Genomic DNA, 22,706 nt, shown 5'->3' on the forward strand with positions numbered 1-22,706 from the left:
TTATAAAAGTTTACAATTTTTTTATTTTAAAAACAACAAACAACTGTAATTTATTGATATGAACAATTAATTTTTTTAAATAATAATAAATTTACTGACAATAAATAATAATGAATAACCAACCATGATGATTAATAATAGTAATTATATAATATACATGACCAGTCGATCCTTAATCAGACAAATAATTCTTCATTAAGTGAATCAGATTGGATGATTGAAACACTGTAGAAACCAATATGTGAAGTTGAAACATTTTAACTCCAAAATTATCTTATTTGGAATATAAATGACGATTAGTTATGTTTGGATTGTAATTAAATCTACAATAATCAAAAGTCCCTTGTAAAGTTTATAAATAATGATTTGTGGTAAGGAGGTAAGTTATATATTTATTATCATTATAATATGAATTTGACATCCGAGGACTTTTGACATATGTAATAACTTTGTCATTTCTAGACTTGTGTAATAATTTTTGTTATACTCGTCTAGTTAACGTATGAAATAACTTGTCTAATATTTTTTTATTATACTCATTTAATCAACATTTAAATTTTTTTTATAATACTTTTTGTTATACTCATTTATTTAGACTATAAAGAATCTTGTCTAATGTATATTATTAGACTTGTGTATTTTTTTTGTTATATTCATCGTTTGAAAATATTCGTTTGATGTGTATTACATGACTCGTCTAATCAATATATTTAATATGACTCGTCTAATCAATACATGTAATATGACTCGTCTAATCAATTTTTTTTGTATTTTTTACCGATTCAATTTAAATATCCTTAACATTAAATCAAGTCATATCACAATCAATAATATTTATTAAACTAAAATCTACTTTAAATAATTTTTTACATAAAAAAATATAAATAAAAAACTTTAAAAATCGCTTGTCTTTCAGGTATTAAACTTAGTCTACTTTATTTAGATTTTTTATTATAATATTGTGATAAGGGTTCCACGCAAATTTGCAGTGAATGTTTAATTTACGTCTCTCTGCATAAAGGTAATTTTGTTTAACTTTGGTAAGTAAAAAAAAGTTACACCTAATCACAGTACATTCTTAATATACGTGTGTTCATACTAAACAACCCCTTACATGCACATTTATTAAATTTTTAATGAAAGCGACATTTGTTTGGTAAGAATTAATTTGTTACTAATGTGGGTAAAAAAAATATTTAGTCTGTTTTAATATTAAATTAAAACAAATAATAATTTTATAGATAGCAGTTCGCACAGACGAGATAGGTGAGTTGCTCAACACGTGACTTCAGCGCAAATTAATGTAATAAATTAATTTAATTAATAAAAATAATCTAGAATCTCATTTCTCTCAAAACTTAAAATTCCCAGGACATATTCGTATTGACCCTATGCAATCTCGGCATGTGTCTGCACAAACCATGGGAAGGACCATAATTTACCAAATTGATATATTTCTATTGTATATTAAAATTAAAATATAAATATTGTTGAGATTTATTTAAGAATCTGTAAAATATTATTATTAAAGACATATTAGTTTGTTTCTTGTTGGATGCGTATAAATTTGTTAATGTACAAGGTAATGAAATGTACAAGCTGTCATTCTGGTATCCATTTTTAGCTGTCTCTTTCTCTTACCACCCTTTTCTTTATTTATTTTTTATTTTTTGTATGAGTACAAAGTACTTCTCCAGCATTATATACGAAATACTGCTCCTCTCTTTCTATTGTTCTGTATTCTATGTTCTTCATCTAAGTCACTCCCTCTCCTTTGCTCCATGCAACTGTTCTTGCACTGGATTCAGAACTTTGTCGCCTCATTGAAGTTTCAGCTCACTGCTGCTCAAGCAGACATGAAGGAGCTAGTAAGTACGTTGTCTTGTAAGACCATATGATATTTTAAACTAAGGTTTTTTTCTTTAATGTTGTTATGAACCGTTTTTTTTTTTTTTCTCAATCTCAGATAGCCTGTAAAATAGTTTGTTTCACTCGCTTCAACAATTACAGCTTGTCTTGATTTTTGTTCCTGTGTTTGGCTTTTACAGTACACTTTAAAGTTCAAATAGCAGTCATAAATTTACGTCAATATCTTGTCAGGACTTAGGATCCAATTTAGAATTATGACAGTTTGAGAGAATAGAGATTGGTGACTCTGCTAAGGTAGGTTAGTTGAGATATTGCTTTCTTGTCTGTGAAAATGAATGTAGAGATCTTTGAAGTTCAGTGGTATGATAAGCTATTATTATTTTCGGATAAAATTCTCCGATTCGGAAATAGAATTTTAAATGCTTAAACGGGTTGCTTGATTGATTTACATGTTTCAGTTTACTTTCTGATGAAGCGTTTGCATAGCTCTAGAGTGTCTGGTTATGTTTCTAAACATTATTGTATCAAACCGAATGGATTGTTAGCGTCTGAGAAGCACTTTGTTATACTGTTGTGAAGTTGGAATTGCACTTTAGTTCTTCCCCTTTTCTATCTTCTTTTTAGGTGGCAATGCTTTTCCTTGTTGCAATATGCGCTGCTGCGGAAAGCAACGGAGAAGACAATGGTGGACCATGTAAACAAAATGCGTTGAATGCTAGGCCTCACAGTGTGTCGATCTTGGAGTTTGGGGCTGTCGGAGATGGAATAACACTGAACACAGTTGCGTTCCAAAACGCAATATTTTATCTCAAGTCGTTTGCTGACAAAGGGGGTGCCCAACTATATGTTCCATCTGGGACATGGCTTACTGGGAGTTTTAACCTCACCAGTCACCTCACTCTGTTCCTTGAGAGAGGTGCTACCATCATTGCATCTCAGGTTCGTTTTATCTGCCTCTTCCTGAATAGCAAACAACAACAAACATAAGTAACCATGGAAGAAGAAATGCAACCAAAATCTTTGGTTTCATTTTTCTAAACCTTGCATACCAAGTTTGGTTATTACCTGTTATTATTCACGCTTCTCTTGGAGCTTAATGAAAAAAATTACTATTACTATTTCCAAAAAAAGTCTAGATGATGTGATTATTCATGTTATTATTATATTGGAAAATATTTCAATAAAGGAACCCAGTTTGCTCTCTCTTGAAACTTTTTATTTATACTTTTTTTTTTTATCTTGTATCACTTCAGGATTGTTCCCATTGGGATGTAGTGGATTCGCTCCCTTCTTATGGTAAAGGAACTGGGAGATATCGCAGTTTAATCTACGGACAGAATTTAAGTGATGTGGTAGTTACTGGTGAGAAATTTCATTCATTACTATTTTATCCTTCTAGTATTTCTCTGATGGTATATGCAAAGTATTTCTTCCTCACTTGAATTGGTATATTTAACAAATGCAACAGGTGATAATGGAACAATAGACGGGCAAGGTTCTATCTGGTGGAAGCTGTTCAGTTCTCATTCCTTAAACTACAGTCGACCAAATCTTATAGAATTTGTTGATTCGGTTGATGTCATAATTTCCAATTTGACTTTTGTGGACTCTCCAGCTTGGGGCATCCATCCAGTATATTGCAGGTACCACAAGCTCATTTTTGGGTTTACTGACTAATTTCTAGCAGGAAACTGTTTTCCCCCATTTTTAATCTTTCTTCTTTCGACAAAGCAGCAACGTTCAAATTCAGAACATTACTTCTCGTGCACCTGCCGAATCCCCTTACACGAGTGGCATAGTTCCAGGTATACTAATTACTTTCAGTTGTCTCTTAGCATTGTTTACTGTTAATTGGTTTAATGGTCTCGTTAATAATACCCTTGGTTTTGTTTGTTCAATTCTCAAAGGTGTCTGTCATCATTTCGATATTTTCAACATGCACTTTAGTCACGTAGTGGTAGTATCTTGCATTGCTTTTCTTGGAGTTTATTTTGTGAACCAGTTATTATGGGGGCGTCATGGCTCATTAGTTCTTGCAACTTTCAGATTCTTCTAAGTATGTTTGCATCGAGAACAGTAACATTAGCACTGGTCATGATGCAATCGTGTTGAAGAGTGGTTGGGATCAGTACGGAATTGCCTATGGAAAACCAACCTCGAGTGTCCATATCCGCAATGTTTACCTACAATCATCATCAGGTGCTGGCTTGGCTTTTGGGAGTGAGATGTCTGGGGGAATATCAGATGTTATTGCAGAAAAGCTTCACATACTTAACTCGTCCATAGGCTTTGAACTGAAAACAACTAGGGGCAGAGGTGGCTATATGAAAGGCATCTTCATTTCTGATGCAGAATTGGAAAATATTCACTTGGGAATAAGCATGACAGGATACTCCGGTTTCCATCCAGACGACAAGTATGACACGAGTGCACTTCCAGTTGTTGGTAGCATTACTTTCAAGAATGTGATGGGTGCAAATATTGATGTTGCTGGGAATTTTTCAGGAATATTTGAATCACCATTCTCAACGATCTGTCTTTCAAAAGTGACTTTTTCTCTCAGTTATGAGATATCCCCTTCGTGGTTCTGTTCTAATGTAATTGGTTTCTCCGAGGAGGTGATTCCTGAGCCATGCCCCGATCTCCAGAGCTCGTATTCCAAGTTCTCCTTTTCTTGCTTTGCTTCCCTATATCCACACTCTAGTAATATCTCCGGCTCTTTAGACCAAGTACTATAATCACCCGTTTCATTCACTCTATATACGAGAAACAAATTTCACATTGCATCTAAAGCCTCTTCAACTTCATCCATTTTCCAATAAACCAAAATTCTTGATGCAAATATGTTCCTTCTATTCAACATTTCAATCAACCTTCCATTTGTTGGTGTCAAGTCCAAATAGTACATTCATGTACAGCCTCAATTTCTTCATTCATGTAAGAAATTTTTTGATGGTGGTGTACAGCCAAAGACGCTTTTTGCTTTGAACGTATAATTTAAAACAAAGGAGTGCTACCTTGATTCTTTGTCTATCATGAATTGGCTCTGTGGTACACAGTGTATTGGTTTTGATAAAGCAAAGCTGACAATATTCTCTTTAATTCACATTATATGATTGCTTCTGTTGACTTGCTTGGTATGGCAGAAGCATGCATGGTGATGGAAATTTATTAACCTTGAATTCCATGACACTGTTTTCTTGTCACGGCAAGCATATAGCCAATCTTAAAATAACACGAGGACAGGAATATTAGGAGCTAGATTTTTATTAACAAGGTTGAAAGGTTTGTGTCCTATATCCAATGTTAGGTCAGTGGTTCTTCTGCTTTTCCTTTTCTCCATTGGTAGACAGCTATACTTTACTCAATCTGATGGACTGCGAGTGGCCACCAATTCCATCAATGGCTGTTCATTGTCCCACTCCACCCTGGAGCTGGGAAACCTGAATCAGTTGGTTACATATCACTTCACCTTTCTTACGTACCATTTAATTAATGGAGCCACCACTAAACCTAAACCAAGAATTCGCGTGCAAAACATGGTCACCATTGTCATCAAATCTATAAGCGATATGTTACTTTCTTCATTTGCATTATATTCACAGATATTTAAGTACTATCATGTTTTTCTTTGCAAGAACTTGTATGGATTTTCTAAAACAAAGAGATTACCGTACGCTTTTAAGTCAAAGAATAATTAAAAAGTTGTTACTTCGAACAATTATTTAATGATGATTGCTTTTCTTTTATTTGAAATGGAGGGCCCTCGTACCATGTCTTTTTGCATTTTTTTCATCACCATCAAGAACTTCATAACATGGGACTACAAAGTTCTCCTGCAGCGAGCATTTAGACAAAAGAGAGCAAAATTGATTGATTTAAGAGTGAGAAGCATTTGACTGTACATTTGTCAGCTTAATTTGATTAAAGTATGATTAAAGTTAATTAAAATGTACATTTTAATTATGTCCAATAGTTTAAAATTAATTTCTTTCAACTTTAAAATGAAAAAATATATACAAAACCAATTGTTTTTTCAGACGAACATGATAACTTTTAGTTTGATAAATTCATATGCATATACATATACGTGTTTTTTAGTGTGTGTGTGTATATATATTCAATAATTCAAAATTTATTTTATCAAAATAAGTTTTATTCGATTTCTATAATGAATCCTTAAGCTTTCACCATTTACCATTTTTAGTACCTATATTTGCTTACATTGTGTCTTAATTTGGAGAGAGAAAAAAAGTCCGCATTATTGATAGCAGAAAATTTAAACATGTTAATGATGATCAACTATGTAAATGGTAGATTGATAGAATGTGGTGATAAATTATAATTAATTGAAAGAGGAAATCATGAAATACGTGTCCTCTTTGTAGGACATGGAGATGAATTACAGCTAAACCCAGAGTTTCCTATTCCTTCATTTTCTTTCATCATCATATCCCTTAACAGTCCTTGTAGATCCTCCATTGTTCCTTTCTCATCCTGAAGAACAATTAAGATCCTAAATCAATTAGTACAATTAATTTATGTACATTGAAACAAGTTTTTAATCATTTAAAATTAGTTTCAATAAACTTCTGCATCACCATTTGCATACCTTGGGTCTTACATTCTGCATCATCAAAATCATTTCTTGCATGAAATCAACAAACCCCTGTAATTTTCACATACGAAATTCAGTCATCAAATCTCATTTGGTAATTGATTGATTAATTAATAATTAATAACATAAAACTCACCTCATCATCGTCCTCTCCAATTAGACCAAACAAACCAGCATCATATATCCTTCTCTTCCCTGTGTTGGACAAAACTATATTCACAAAGGAAAACAGACACATTCAGTTGCGGTTTTATCATAATAGAAGTGACATACGTTGGATTTCTTGTCGTGAAGTAAAGCACCTGAATAAGCCTCTTGAACGAGCTGAAACTGTTTTTTTGCCTCCAGTGCAAACTTTGGGTCCTTGCTACATCTATCGGGATGCCACTTCTTTTAACCAAAAAGTTCAACACAAACGCATTCAATTCAGAAGCATGTTAAATTCAAACAAAATGTGACAATAATGTTACTGATAATAACATAAACATGGTACAATGTTTAACTGGAGAGAGTAATATACAAGGCAATACCATAGCCATCTTACGATAAGCGCATCGAATTTCACCATCGGTCGAATGTTTGCCAATCCCAAGCACCGAATAGAAGCAAACGGCATCGTTTGACATTTTTGCTTGGAACAACTAAAACCTAAATGTGAATGTCGTTGTTATTTTAGTAAAACGATGTGGGAGGTGGAGGAGGTTCTCGTAGTTTCTTATGTTGTCAGAAAGGTTTGTAAGTGAAAGATCTATGACGTGCTCTGCACCTAGAAAGTTCCAGAGATTTCCTTTGGACCTTCCTCGTCCACCAGTTACTCGACCAATAATCAATTAATGTTCCAAGGTTGCACCAAAGTACAAATTGTTCTTGCCTCGCCACATAAATTCAATTATTTATTTATTTTTTCTCCTAATTCTTTCCTCCATAAATGCAAAAACAGAAAAAGAAAAAGAAAAAGTGGAAGTAACTTATTTTTGTGGCTACGTTTGAGAGGGTTATGAAAATAGTTCACTCTATATTGATGAAATATTCAAGGTAAAAAGACATGTAAGTTGTGTGATATTACTTTTTTATCCTTTTCCCTTTTTAGACCCAGCATAATTCCACATTGGGCTCTTCAACATTGGGCCTCAGACCAAATTTTATGGGTTGGACAAAGGTTTTGGGTTGCACCAATATGAGATTTGTCTCTCTGCACCCCAAACAAAGATGACAGTATTCTGTTTATTTTTTCTTGGTAAGCTGCATTTTTCCTTTTCGTCTGTGGGAATAATTAAGATTTTAACAAATTTTTATTTTTCTAATTTAATACTTTTTCTTAAAAACACATTTTTTAGATCAGTATTATGAGGTAAATATATCATATAAAATTAATCTAATCAACTCAAGTCTTATGCATACAAATAAAGTAGTTGTATTTATTTGCTCCAAAAATGATTTAGAAAAAAACTGGGGGAGGGATATATAAAACATGAGAAAACTGATTTGTACAAATAAAAATTCATTGCAGTGTGAGGAGTTTAAACTTTTACATTCCCTTAAATGTTGTAAAAGAAAACAAAAGAATGTCATTATACAAACAAAGCAACTGGCATTATTGCTCCATTATCCGTGTGAGGTTGATGATTACAAAATACAAACCCAAAAAATAATACAAAAATAGCTCTCTCTGTCGATCTAAAAAATTGAAAAAATATTAAAAAATAAAAAATATGAACAATCACTCTTTATACCTTCTGAATAACACATTGTTTATTTTCTACCGCCACTTCTACGTTTCACGTCAACTGGAGCTGGATGCCTTCCTGTTCGATGTGAGACGCCATTTGACTGTTTCAATGAAGGCGAAGGACCCAAAGGAGAAGAATGAACAGCATTCTTGCTGCAAAATTCAAAATATACTATTATCACCAAACAGTACAAATAAAAATAATCTATGAATATAATAGAAAAAAAAAAACATTTTACTAAAATATCACTTTTGCATTACCTCAACTCGGGGCTTTTCGCTGACTTAGAGATGGATCTTGTAGTCTTTGATCCGATTCCACTGGTCATGCTGCTGAGTTTGGAATGATTAAATTGCCAAAGCAAATCAGGTTCTGAGGAATCACTGGTGGCAGCATCGGGCTCATCCGTGTCATCTGAACCCGCAATGTTAAACTGGTTGCCTCCTATGAACATGTTGTATGATTGTTCTGAGTACATTTTGCAAGAATCTTTGAGATATTTCTGATAAAAGGCTTCAGATAAGTTCCCATTGCTTGTTTGCCAACACCCCAAGAGGTTCTCAGTTTTGTTTACGTCTTGCTTGTTGTTGACCATGACCTTGTCAACCCATTCTCCAGAACCAGATTCTTTGTCATCCTCCGCATAGTTTTGTCCAAGACTATTGTTCACCGGGGGCCATGGTGGTGAATTTCCTGATATCTCATCAAAATCAAAGCTCTGAGTTTTGTGCCTCACTGTTGTATTACTTTGAAGCTGCAGGATGAATTGTTCAAATTCCATCTCAGTTTAACAAGGAACAGTACCCAATAAAATTTTGCATGATCTATTCAGTTCTCTTGAGGACAGACTACTCCTTGAGTAAAAATCGTAACAGTCATGTTAGTTAGTTTTTTCCAATTCCATACCTCTATATTGCCAACCTCCACCATTGGTCGCCGGCATCCAAGCTGATCCCCGGTGTCAGGAATTTGGTAAGGTGAAAGCTCAATACCCTTTGTCCTGTATTTTTCGGAGCTGCTGCATAAAGAATGTTCTGATTCTCCTTCCTTTCTTGCTAGTTCTGCCTTAAGGCTGGCAATCTGAAACGTAATTCAGTAGTTAGTTAGATTTGATAGGACTGAAAATGAAATTACTAAGATTATTTACCAAGAGAACTACAAAATTTAGATTTGACCATCAACCTGTTCTTTGAGCTCTTTAACATCTGAACTATCTTTGTTTACTCTAGCAGCACCAAGTTCAACTGTGGCAACTCTTTCAGCAAATTTTAAGGTACTAATTGTTTCTCCAATAGCATCACTCTCTGGACTTATGTGAACAAACATTAGTGTCTTTGCCTGTCCTCCTGAAACAATCGAACCAACAATATCAGAGAATTCAAACGAATTGTGTTTCTAAGGAACAGAAAAAAAATGGCTGGCAAACAAACTTCTTAAAACCTTACCAAGTGAATCTTGGAGTAGTTGTGTGAGTTTACTGTTTCTGTAAGGTACATGTGAGTTTTTCTGAGCAAGGGAAGCAATGACATCTCCCAGAGCTGAAAGAGATTTGTTAATATGCTGTGCCTCTTTCAGTCTATCTCCTGTGGCCTCAGATTTATCCACCCTCTCACTTCCTGCCAAGTCAACCAAATGCATGCATCCACGAAGGATAGCTCCAGATGTCAAATCTCTTCCTTGAACATGAACAGTCAAGCAACTGCCAAATTGATATTTGAAAGAATACAATTGTTAGCTGTGTCCAAGAAGTACCATGACAAGAGGTGAATAGGATACACCATACCTATGAGATCGGCTACTGCGGTCATTAAGAGCTGTTGCTCCAACTGCACGGTTCCTTTGACCGAGGTTCATTAGTTCAATAACATCAATAGTTGATGATACAGGGACAAGGCTGGCATCTGGAACGCTGAGTCCTTTTTGAGAACTACTTCGAATCTCCAATGTATTAATAGTCAAGGGCAGCAAAGCAATCAATGGCATGTATGTTCTAGAATGTGTATCAATAGTTTATAATGCATCATATTTAAAACTTGTTTTCATTTATTAAGAGCAGCAATCAACGCAATGTACTATAATTTCTGAGACCATACAAAACCAAAATTGATAGCACTTCATACTGTGTACAAAACGAAAGAGAATAAAATATACTGGTAAAGGATATCTTTTGTTTGTTCCATCAGTGACCAAAAGATCCCTGACTTGTTCATTGTAAATCTCAATCATTTGAACAGAAACGTCATATTGGAATGTGTCCTTTCTTTGATCCGCTATAAGAAACAAGTCGCTTAGAGCCCTGTAATTTACACCTTGGCTTTTCTCTGTGATTTCTTTTGGTCCAGTCTACATGTTAAAAGTATAAATCAGCAAAAGATCATTAATTGCAAAAGATCATTAATTTTTTTTTTCTTTCTAGAGTAAATTCCAAATGGTTGTGGATCCTACCATAGTGTAAGTTTTTCCTGATCCTGTTTGCCCATATGCAAATATGCAAACATTATAGCCATCAAGAACAGATCTAACGAGTGGCTGCATGTCTAAGAAGACTTCCGCTGAAACAAAAGTGAGAAAGTTATGATCATACTAAACAATAGAAGTCCTGTAGATAATTGAAAGCAAAAGAAAAAACCAACCTTGGGTTGCAGATGGTCCAAAGATTTTGTTGAAGTTGAAGGACCTTCGTCCCTTCCCATTTTTTGAAGGAATATTAACTGTGATAGTTCCATCATTAATATTTTCCACTGCGCTCAAATGGTTTGATTGTCCAGGAAAGAATGGTCTTACTCGACAGTACACCCTAATACTCCCTGATGAAACAGATTTACTCATATTAATTCAAATCACAAAGGCATAAAAGACGCGGACCAAAAGCAACAAGAAAGCAGTGATCTTATTACCCTTAAGATCCTGGACTTGATTGTATAGCTTGCGATTTTCTTCAAGAACTCTGTGATATCCAGAAGCAGCGTGAGCTAAGCCATGAACGTGCATTCCTAGAAAGGAAAACAAATAACTTAAATAAGATGCCGTGTTTTATCCACCAATCACAAGGCAAACAAAGGAAGTAGGAGAAAAATAGTAGAAAGCTTAAAATGAATTAATCACTATCCTTACCAAGATTAGAGAACTCCTCACGAAATTTCATTTGCATGAACTGCATACCAGATTTTGTCGTGTGAAGAGTATGTCTTAGCTCCTACAATAACACAATAAATGAAAAATTAATTATTGTATTAAGAAATTGCAAAGATTAAACGTGATAAGTATCACCACTGATTCCCTACTTGAATTTCTCTTTGCTGCTGATCAAAGAGCATTTTCTGCTTCAGAAATTGCCTTTGCGATTCCTCATCAGCAACTAGATTTTTATGAATGCGATCCTCTTTTTTTGATACCATAGCATTAACTGGACTTTTATGAATGCCATCTTCTTTTTTCGTTACCACATGAATCTTCTCCTCCCCCTGATCGAAAAATAGGTGGTTATAAGAATTACAGCATTTTCAAGAATCATGAAGGTCCTGGAATATGTTAAACACTAGCCATGTTACCTTTTTATCTGCCACAACAGACCCATTGCTTTGAGAAAGAGGATCGATCGAAGTTACTTTTGCCTGGGAAGTTACAAGATAGTGAAGAAAATCAAGAACAGCTTGTCAACAAAGTCACCTTAAGTAAGAACCAGTACGGACTAAACTCATAACAGGACAGGCCGAGTATCCAAAAACTAAGGAAATTATGAGTAGGTAAAATTGTCATACCTTTTCACCTTGACTTGCTATTCGTTGTTCAAACTCCTCTACAACCTTGCACAAAACAGATTCAACCAACTGTTCCGTGCACAAGAAAAAAATATTAAAAACTAGCTTTAAAGGCACTCTTGCTCTTAGTATTATGAATGACTAAAACAAACTGAAGCAGCAGATGTGTAGTAACAGTACTGTGAACGTGATATTGTTTCACAAGAATGCTATAGTTTTCTAAAGCATTTTATCACAATATAGATTTATTTTCGATAAGACACAACTTAATCAGTAAAGTTGTGATGAAATTTAGCTGTGAAACAGAGCTACTTGTTATCTTACCTTTGGAACTTCTTCTGGCTTCTTATCCAATAGAATCGCACGAACAAGCGAACTCAAAGAATGGGAACCAGACTGCAATTATAGAAACATAAAAAAAAATCCGTTGGTTATTCTTTCGGTTCAACTAGATAAATCCAGAGCAGGTACCAAAAACCAAGTGTACCTACCATTTTATCAGACTCTACGTCAGAACTAAGAACTGTGAGATGTTTATCATTGATCGATGAAGTCCTTGACAAGGAATTAGTAAATGGGTCCGAGTTTTTCCTAACAAAAGATTTGGCAGACACAGTGGGTTTGAGATTTCCACCAAATTTCCACACGCCATTTGCCCCGCTCGTTTTCCATTCACTATAGGACTTCAGGGCCAACACGCAATTGACAATCCTGGACGATTTTCCTCCCTAAGATAAATAATTCAATACAAAACAAAAAAAAAATTGTGTCATTAACAATTGAATTAACCATGATACGAACTGGTTACTTGTTCAATGCTTTATTCACATACTTGTTCCAGATCAGATGCCTCAAAGGTAGGAAGTCCAATTTCTTGGACAGCCACAAGGAAATTCCTCACGTTTTCAAAATACTGATATGCCGTTAATGGAGCCCCATCAGGGATCGATGCAGAATCAATAGGACTCTCCACAACCTTAAAAGAAGAACACAGTGTAAACAAACACTTGCAGAAACATTAGAAAATCAAACTAAACAATGATCTAACCCACCTTGGGAACAGCTCCGGATTGAACTTTATTAATAACATTACAGAGAATAATCCCACTTCTCAAACCAAGCCTAAACTCTTCCTCTGAGGGCTCTGCTGGTAAATCTTTAGCCGCAACTACTCCAACCATTTTTCTCAACCACCCCGCTGCCTCATATCTTCTTGATGCTGCACGGTAAAGAACTTTCCGTTTCAGGGTATTTGATGATTGATAATTTGAAACAAAATTCAGATACTTTTTCTCTGAAACAAATCGAAACTCGGCAAATTCCAGTCAGAGTAGTCATCATACAAAAAAAAAACCACTTTCACATTAAAAGATTAATTTTCACTCGTTATTAGTAGTATCAGAGTTATAAGCAAATCAAAACTGAATTTTGAAGGAAGCCCAGAAAAAAATAACGGGAAAGTACCAGCTTCTTCTGCTTTCCTGGATTCCAAATCAAGATCTTTGAGGCGAGGACCGTGCTGCTGAAGCACGTCCTCCACCACTGATGCCACAGAAAAGAACAACGCCGCCTCTGCCGCCATAACATGAACACGAGAGAGTGTTGTTAACAATGATGTTGATGTCCCCGGCAACAGACCAAGAAGGTCATCTACATTGCACAATCTGATCCATCGGGTGGAGGAGGAGGAGAAAGCTGGATTGGAATTAAAGATAGAAAGAAAAGAAAAAGAAAGTGATGTGAGGAACAGAGAAGAAGGAAGAAAGAATGAAAGAAAAGAACAAGGATTTAAAAGCGTGTGATCGTTTTGTCTCTGATACGGTGCTTCTTGATTATGCTATTTCATTGAGTGTTCTTGACATATGTGTCCATGTTAGTTCCATTATGTTACCTTTCGCTTTTCTTCTCTTTTCTTTTTCTTCTCCCTCTCGCAGATACAAAGTGAAAGGTATCGGTATAGCAACACCATTTCTGTATTCAAATCCTCTTTATACTCTCTACTCTCTCCTCTTCCCTTTCTCATTCCACCGCACCTCAACTCCGAACCTACTCCCATACCTCACTCTTTCAAACCTTATATCACTAAAATTAAGATTTATGTTTTTCCCAACCCTCGCTTCGCTTCTAAGCGCGTGAACTTCTCTCTCCTCCTTTTTTTTTATCACTAAAATGCAATTTTTTTAATGTTTAACTTGAAAAATTAACCGAATATCGACTTAATATAACGGGTTAAAATATCAAAATGAAAATTTTAAACTTAAGAAATTATTAAAGTGGCTAATTTAAAGCTTTTTTTAACTGCTCGTTGACATTTAGTGATTATAGTTCCAATTCTAATATTTATCTTGAGTTTTACAAGAATCTTGTTTAACCGTGCATTTATAGTTAGTGATTATGGTTATTCCGATTTTAATTCCTGCTTTTAGTTGTAGTCTTGATTAGAAACAAAATGTCTTTTTAGAGATGACAATTTTTTCTTCAAATAATTAAAGACAGTTATATATCCATGATTCGAATTTAAGACCACTTAATAAGTGAAAATAACCTTACATTAGTTAAGCCTTAATGTGTACACCGAGAATAGACAACTGTGCAGTTAATTGGTAGACTTATTAAGTATTTCATAATGGTCAAAAGAATATTGTAACTATTTTACACTGCTCGAAAGTACCCAAAAATTAACTTTAAAAAAAGCTAGGATCTTACGATTGTAAGTTTTCCGTGTAAAAAACAAAACTTAAAACTGTTTCGATTTAAGGGGTGAACTTAAGTTTTACTATTATCATGGTTTCTAAACTCCAAGTAATGGGTCAAGGTTTTTCTTCACTTCACGCTAGTGGTAGTTTGGTTCGATTGGGGTGAAACTTTCATAAGATATTCTAAAGTTCATAAGTATTTAACAATGTTAGCAATCAATGTAATCAATTATTTGAATACTACAAAATTTATATTTATAGATTTCGAAATAAGTTTCCGATTTACATTGACCTAATTACATCCAAATGATAATGGTTTAGATTGATATTGATATAACTATCTTTAACTATAACGCTTTTAATATGACTATTTGATTTTTCAACTAATTTATATGGAACCACTACCATATTCTGATTGGACGGTTATATTATACAAAAATGAAAATATTTATAAAAAAAAAAGTGAATGGTTTAGTTTTTGTTTGTATTGAAAAGTTGGGTTGAGTGTAGATTGGTGGTGATTTATGTTGGATACTAGGTGCCTAAAAGGGATATTATGGTTGGATTTTAAGATCCAACGGAAAAAGAATGTGGTAGCTAGATCTTCTCTGCACATACTTGCTTCAACTTCCAGATTAATCACTCCCTCATTTATTTGCTGATTCCTTTGTACTGTTGCAGTGAAGAAACAAATACCAATGATAATTTCTCAAAAGTAAACCCAATGCAATCTAGGTGATGTTGTTTAACCAATTAAAGTAACACTTAACTTTGGTTACATGAAAAATGTCAATGATTTACATGATGCTTTAATTTTGGTAATATTATCAAGTGGCCAGACCAACCATTTGCTGTTAATAATGATACTTTGATTTAGGGTCATAATTATCATAAGCTATGTTTTCTTTTCCTGTTCCACTGAGACTCATGAACTTGTCCTCATTCTCACCACCAACTTTATCAAAACCGACTTGGTCTCATGAATACTTGCCATCCTTAATTATTTTGTTGTCTTTGATTAAAAGTTTTCAGCTTGAGAATTACGTACAAAAGGAAAGACATAAACGTTGTTGCAGGCATAAACAATGACCAGTCTTGTTGTATTGGTTGTCAGATGTAACCTTTTTATTCTTAAACAAATCGAGGTGTATAATTTAAGAGTTAGGGAATTATGACTCAAAATCAATTCAATAATCTTTTCCTTATTCTATGTTTCTACATAAGGTATGAATGAGTAATAAAGTAAAGCAGAAATAGAATAATGGAGAAAAGAAAAGTGAAATCCCATCTATTGCCTAACTTAACGGAGTGGTTGGCTTTGTTTGTTGGGTCAAGGATGTGTTTTTTTTTGTAAAACATTGAAAATGTTATTTTTAGTTAAAAATTAAAACTATTAGCCGAAAGCTCTTCATCTTTTCAATTAAAAATATTTACTAATTATTAGGCTGTATAATAAATCTAAATGATACAAAAGGATTTGTACATGTGATTTTTGTATGTATAGATTGTTCTTGATAGTAATTCCTATTAGAATTGATTAAAATAATTCTCTTTGTTGCTTTTTAAAAAATCAAATTATGATGTCTTATGCTTTAAATATATTTTTTTCAATAAAAAATATCCATAATCATGAATATTTTGTTTAACTTCAATATACAGTAAATAAAATATATTAATATCGGCTTTTTCTCGAAAATCTTACTTTGCTTGCACAAGGAAGTAACTTTACTTTTATCTTATAAATTGTTATTCAATATGTTGAAAGTTTGGTATATATAAATATACTTTAAAAAACAATTTCATAAAGTTAAAATAAATTTAAAACTCACTTCTTGATGTAAAGCTTGTAGAATATAAATTAAAGAATTAAGAGAAATAAAGATAATGGAAAATAGTTGAGAAAAAAAATAAATGTTTTCATTAATATCAAGAGTAAGTCAAAACTCCTTTTTTTTCAACAGTAAATACTGTGTTAGAAAAATTACAAATCTAAAAATAGGTATGATTTGTTTATAAATTAATAATATTGTTTTCTTTATACTTCTAATAATACATTATTTAAATCAGTGTCGTGTTTCCAACCAAAAAATAGTAGGTATCTAACTATTTTCATATGTTTTTTTAAGAATTATGTAACACACATAAAATATTATGTGTTAACTTATTAACGTGGTTATACATTAGGTTGATTCATTTGGTTTATTGACAAAAAGAAACAAGAAATATAAAGTTAATAAGTTTTGCATTAAAAGTAGAAGACAAAAAGGAAAAGAAAATAGTAGCCTCGGAACTTTTTCACGAACAAAGAAAAAATTAACATACTGGCAACTAATATTAATCCATAAAAACGTAAACTCAAACAAATATAATTTAAAAGTCATTTCAAAATCTTTGTTGTTAAGAATTTTTCATTTCACAATGTATGTTGTCCATCAGGAAATTCCTGCCATGAAATGTAATTATAAACATTGTTTTTATAATAATAATTGTTTTTATTATGTTTAATTTTTTTTCTTTCCATTATTTAATATGTTTTTTAAAAATAAAACCGTGACTATCAATTTTAAAAAACAATACTTCAAGAACGCGATTATTGATCTAATGAATGTTCATTTATACGATGTTTTTAGAGAACAAAACTGTGACGATTTAGAATTTGAATGATAATAAATATTAAAATACCATTAAATAAATTTCTCTATAAATATTTAGAAAAGAGAATGTGTTTTTTTATTTATATTTAAGCTTATTTCATTTATCTTTTAGTGATTAATTAAAGAAGAAGGTAGGCAAAAGTTTCCAATAGTAACTGACTGAAGTGTGTTTGGTGCAGTTAAGTTTATAAGTAAAAAAAAATTGAAAGCAAGGATTGATAAGGATGACATAATATATTAGTAACTTGAAAATGAATAGAATTTGGTAGAATTTCTCTTTCTGTTAGTGCAGTGGTTGTTGGGGAACAGTTATCTCCCCAGCCTTCAAATTAAAATGGAAAGAGTTAAACATAATGTAACAACTGCACATCAATTCTTTGTGCCCTTTTCACCAAGTATAAGTAAAAACTACATAGGTATCAAGTTTTTAAATTGGGATGAAATAAATTATTTTTTTTATTTTTATTTAATCACTCAATAAATTTATTTGTATTATTGAGAAATTTCAATCATATTTAATAAGAAAAAATAAATACTTACAATACATTTTAATAATTATAAGATAACTATTAAAATATAAAAGTGTTTCTTATACTAAAATTATTAGATAAATGATTTCTTATTGTATATTTGTTATGTAGTCCACTTTTTATTTTGAAATGCATCCATTCTTTATTGTTGTGTAATTGTCATTGTCTTTTATTTCAATTTATTATTTTGATTCAATTCAGTTTTATTTTCTTTTTCAAATGAAGCCGTTTTATTTTGGAGAACGAACTTATTTTTTATATAAATTTATATTGATATTTTTATTAAAATTCATATGTTTATTAAATATTTTTGAAATTAAATTATAAATTATTACATTTAGTTACAAGTATTTTTGGAATTATTTTTAAATAAACCCTATAGTAAAAATTAAACATTTAGATTTAAAACATTTAATAATTATATTTTAATAATATTTCAATAATTATATTCAATTTATAATTAAATTTAATAATTTATAATTGAATTCTATAAATATTCAATAAAAGTGTCTATTGTTAATAAAAAAATGTATTTATATAAAAATTAAATTTAAATAAAGATAAAAATTATTTCATTTAAAAAATTATGATTAAATTAAATCAAAATAACGAATATAAAAACGTAATTAAACAAAAAGTAATGAAACAATCCTAAAATATACGTAACACTGATATTAAGATATTAACCAATGACACGATATGGACTTAATTCGTGTATATCTTTTTTAACATTAAAAAACCTTAAAAATTTTAAAAAATTATAAATTGAGACGTTGCATACTTTGTATATCATTAATTATTTAAACATGATTATAAAAAATTATAAAAAGGTTTAAATTGACCAAAAGTTAAGATATTATTGGACTTGGAAAGAAAAAACACATCACGACGAAATGGAAAGTATATATAAACCTAAATAATATTATCACCGAAAGCAGCAAAATATTTGAGAGGAATGAGAATGAGACGAGTACCCAAATAAATAAGATAAAGAGAAGGCCATAGTTGTGACTTAAGAAAAAGAAAGTGAAAAGCATACTTAACGTTCGAAAAATTCAAATCGGTGGTTCGGAACCATAGCCATTAGGTTTGGGAAGGTCCACGAGCGCGTCTTAGAAGGGACCCACTTTACCTACAGTCACAGGTCATTCAACAAAAATAATCGGACGGCAAGTTAACTCAAGTAAGCCATAGTATTTCTCCGCGTGGCAAACTCCAATTGGCAACATGCTACTGTATCAAACCGGACTGAACTGCTTAAATTACTGTATATTCATTGCCATTTTGTTGACATTATAAGCGCGTGTAGACTAATAATAAATAATTTAGTTAAATTACACAACTTTTTCATTTTTAGACGTAATGATTTTTTTAAAATAAATTATAAAGTAAATAAAAATTCAAAAATCATGTTAATTTCCTTTATTCGTTTACAGAAGTATTAAATCATTTTATATTTTCAAGAAAATATATATTTTTAACTTCATTGATTTTCATTGAGTATATATTTGAAATGAATATTATTAATAAACAAAAATAACCGGACTTATTATTATGGCTGTTTTGCATTCCAGCGGTGCAAAAATCTCCTTAAACACACTTTTAAAATCTCTAACCCAAAGAAAGGATTTATAAACATTAAATGCTAGCTTAACTTAATGTTAACACCATGTCTATCACTCCTTCAACACAAATCCATTTGAAACGCAGCTCGTGCTTATATGTGTGTTAATTTTTAATTTATGTCTATAATCAGAAATATTAATTTTTTTATACAAATTATCTCTGTTCTTTTTCTGTTTAATATCATTGGAATTTGTATTATCCAAAGATTATGTTGTGCTATGTTTTATTGTCATGCAATTTTATTTTATTTTATTTTATTGGAAGTGAGAAATAATATTTTGACACATATTTTTTATATTCATTTATGTTATTTTTTATATTTTTTTAATTTTTAAAAATTTATAAAAATTAATTATTTTATAATCATTTTATCTTTATAATAAGTATTAAATGAATATAAATATTTCATTCATAATTATTTTTTGGAAATTGAAAACAGAATTAGAGAATAACATACACACTTATGGGACCTGCAGAATGATGACTCTTGTTTCTTAATTAAAGGTGTTTAGTTTTGTAATATAATTTCAAAGACTAATAAATCTAAGAAAAGTTGTTAAGTGCAGTTATTATGGAAAGGGTAAAGTTTGCATGTTATTGCCTTTTTTCTTTATGAGTTTCACATGTTAAGTGAGCCCACTGTATCATATTATTATGTGTGAATTCTCTTTGTGAAGATTCATGCTTGCACCTCTCAGAAGATGGCCAGCCACATGCACTTTCATTTCTGGAAACCAATACAAAATTTTTACTAATTAATATTTTCTTCCAACTCAATATTCTTTGCGTGTTTAATCTATGCATATCTTAATTAATCTTTTCCTTTCAGAAATCAGTAAAAATTCAAATTTGTTTACCTTAAAATGAAAACAAACATGTATGTCAAAAATAGTTGCTAATTGATGATGACAATGACTAGGATATTTTTTTTTAAATTTTAAATAGTCCAAAGAAGACAAATGTGTCAACATTATTACAATCCGGTTGGCGTTTTGTATTTTTGTTTTTTAAATTTTCAAAATGAAAGAAAACTCTCTGTTTGAATGTCATGACAAAATATTAATTCCAAAGAGAATTCCATAAAATTATAATATTTTTTCTATCGATTCAAATTCAAATTCAAATTTTGTTGTTATTATTCTTTATTTTCTTATGAAATGTTAATGTAACTTAATTTTGTTATTTATCCACTTTATGTGACTCCAAAATATAAGAAGATTGTCTCTTATTACTTTGATCATGGCAGGAGCTTTTTGGAGGGTAACTTTGGGTTTGGTGAAAATATCTCACAAGGTAAAATAATAAAAAGAAAAAGAGATGAAAAGAGCCATTTTTTCCTTTTGAAGTTAAGACATTCATGAAAGTGATGATAACTGGAAGTAGTATAAAGAAAAAAAGAAGTGAATAATGATATTTTATATACGAAAGCTAAGCCTAACCATTACTTTCATTATTCTTTATTCTTTGTTTTGGTAGTGATGCGTTACCAAAATGTGCCGGTAGAGTAGGTGTGCTTCGGAAAACAAGCTCCACCATTACTTTCCCTGGGTTACCATGCTTCTAAATTTAATTATATTTTTATGCCGTGTAAATATTTTTTGTGAAAAATATATTAAATGTGACTTGTTTTACTTTCACACAAAGTGTCCCCTTTTTTTTCTCGTATTTATTATAAGCCCAGATGCATCACATACTTTCGTAATTGAAAATAACGATCTCTTATTTCCAGAAACTATATATATAATGCTAAAAAGTTTAAACTTAAATGTCGAATTACTTTTGGGAAGTCATTATTGAAAGTTTTCAAGAAGTTTTCATGAGTTTTCAAGAAAGATTTTCTGAAAAAGAAAAAAAAAACCTAGCAAATTATTAGAAAGTATTGAAAGTTTTCATATGAATTTAAAGTGATTGTTTCGGATATTGGAGCTCACTTACAAAACTTTTTCATAATTTGTCTTCTTATTATCCAGTCACACTCTAAGCTCCGTTATCTTGCTCTTCCGTCTGGGAGGAAATCTGTCAAAGATCTTCCCATGCCAAAGTTAGTACTCAAACCGTTCGACAATTCAATAGAACAGTAATAAATATGTAGTGAATGCAACCTATCCACCACTTACCTCTGACCTGTATTTATAGTTTTCATCATAGGTTTGGAATTAGTGAAAAGTTAATCACGCTCAAATTCTAGTCCAAATGGCTCTAATCACTATTTACTTTAATCCTAGTATTAATAACCCAATTCACCTATCAGTCGATATTGTGCAACCGTCCGGTTAGGTGGATGTCGGCGCTATTCTCTGGACCGCCCGATCCATACGGTACATAGTTGTTACTCACCTCAGTGGAAGGATGAATGGTCGAATAAAATAGCGCACGATGAGTGTTTATACAAACTGTCCGATAATATTATCAGAAGAGTAAAAAAATAGAAAAAATACTGACGATTGGATTGATATCGACGCAGCTCTCTGATACACAGTGATGATTGTGATTGTGTCCAATACTTTGATACATAGATGTCAAGATTTAGGATTTAGTTGTTAAGGATAAAAGAAATAAATAAAAAAGTATTAGTTATTTTGTTCAGAAGAAGAGTAGAATTTCATTTACTGATATTTTTAAATGGTTGACGCATCTTCCGTCACCAATTTAAAGACATTTATTTTTAATAACTCCGATGACTTTTCTATATTTACGTGAGCATTCGGCAGTTTTGATGTGACTTAAAATAACACATAAAAATTTATACTAAGACTTAAAAGAAAATTATTATTTTTCAGAAATTACTGTCTTGTACCATTGACCCAACTTCATCAGCTTTTTCCAATGTACTACTCTTTGTACTTCTCATCTTACATTGTTTCATATTGCTAACTCCCTAAGATTTAACTAGTACAAACTTTTCATCGTATCATAATTAATGATTACTTAGATAGTAATTTCGTAAATATTTATTAAAAGTATTGTAAATATGTGAAAATTGAAATAGATTTATTTCTTAATAATATTACTGATAGTATATAAATAAATATTTGATAAGAGTGAGTGGTGGTGATAAGAAATGATGTGGTGGAATAAAAGAAGAGAAAGGAATGGAATCCGAAGGAGCGAAGGCTAATGCATGCTTAATCTTGAATCTTGATGCTAAGTTATACTATCGTGCTTTATATTGGGCACTGAGTTGTCTAATTATGGGTCATCATTACCTGAATTTGCATAAGT

At 31.7% G+C, this 22,706-nt stretch overlaps 3 protein-coding genes across 3 annotated transcripts; 1 reads left to right on the forward strand and 2 right to left on the reverse strand.

Annotated features, from left to right (window-relative positions):
• Window positions 1-1,615: 1,615 nt before the first annotated feature.
• LOC124842218 (putative polygalacturonase) lies at window positions 1,616-5,707 on the forward strand. Its single transcript, XM_047318662.2, has 6 exons — window positions 1,616-1,868; window positions 2,494-2,808; window positions 3,123-3,231; window positions 3,338-3,512; window positions 3,604-3,674; window positions 3,916-5,707. The coding sequence occupies exons 1-6, from the start codon at window positions 1,782-1,784 to the stop codon at window positions 4,605-4,607; spliced, it is 1,449 nt and encodes a 482-aa protein (XP_047174618.1). The 5' UTR covers window positions 1,616-1,781; the 3' UTR covers window positions 4,608-5,707.
• A 489-nt stretch (window positions 5,708-6,196) lies between these two features.
• LOC124842232 (uncharacterized) lies at window positions 6,197-7,266 on the reverse strand. The gene is made up of 5 exons (XM_047318677.2): window positions 7,018-7,266; window positions 6,790-6,877; window positions 6,624-6,697; window positions 6,482-6,538; window positions 6,197-6,366 (listed from the first exon to the last, which is right to left on the reverse strand). The coding sequence occupies exons 1-5, from the start codon at window positions 7,111-7,113 to the stop codon at window positions 6,232-6,234; spliced, it is 450 nt and encodes a 149-aa protein (XP_047174633.2). The 5' UTR covers window positions 7,114-7,266; the 3' UTR covers window positions 6,197-6,231.
• Window positions 7,267-7,971: 705 nt separating this feature from the next.
• LOC124842212 (kinesin-like protein KIN-14I) lies at window positions 7,972-14,026 on the reverse strand. The gene is made up of 20 exons (XM_088114984.1): window positions 13,870-14,026; window positions 13,443-13,673; window positions 13,031-13,197; window positions 12,811-12,954; window positions 12,470-12,706; window positions 12,303-12,374; window positions 11,979-12,047; window positions 11,769-11,831; window positions 11,502-11,681; window positions 11,332-11,413; window positions 11,115-11,210; window positions 10,851-11,024; window positions 10,663-10,769; window positions 10,380-10,560; window positions 10,001-10,160; window positions 9,663-9,916; window positions 9,400-9,563; window positions 9,124-9,297; window positions 8,478-8,971; window positions 7,972-8,369 (listed from the first exon to the last, which is right to left on the reverse strand). The coding sequence occupies exons 2-20, from the start codon at window positions 13,558-13,560 to the stop codon at window positions 8,240-8,242; spliced, it is 3,066 nt and encodes a 1,021-aa protein (XP_087971110.1). The 5' UTR covers window positions 13,561-13,673; window positions 13,870-14,026; the 3' UTR covers window positions 7,972-8,239.
• Window positions 14,027-22,706: the final 8,680 nt, after the last annotated feature.

The sequence above is a fragment of the Vigna umbellata genome, chromosome 5 (assembly GCF_029865625.1).
Source record: "Vigna umbellata cultivar VRB3 chromosome 5, Vumbellata_1.0, whole genome shotgun sequence".
NCBI classification, from domain to species: Eukaryota; Viridiplantae; Streptophyta; class Magnoliopsida; order Fabales; family Fabaceae; genus Vigna; species Vigna umbellata.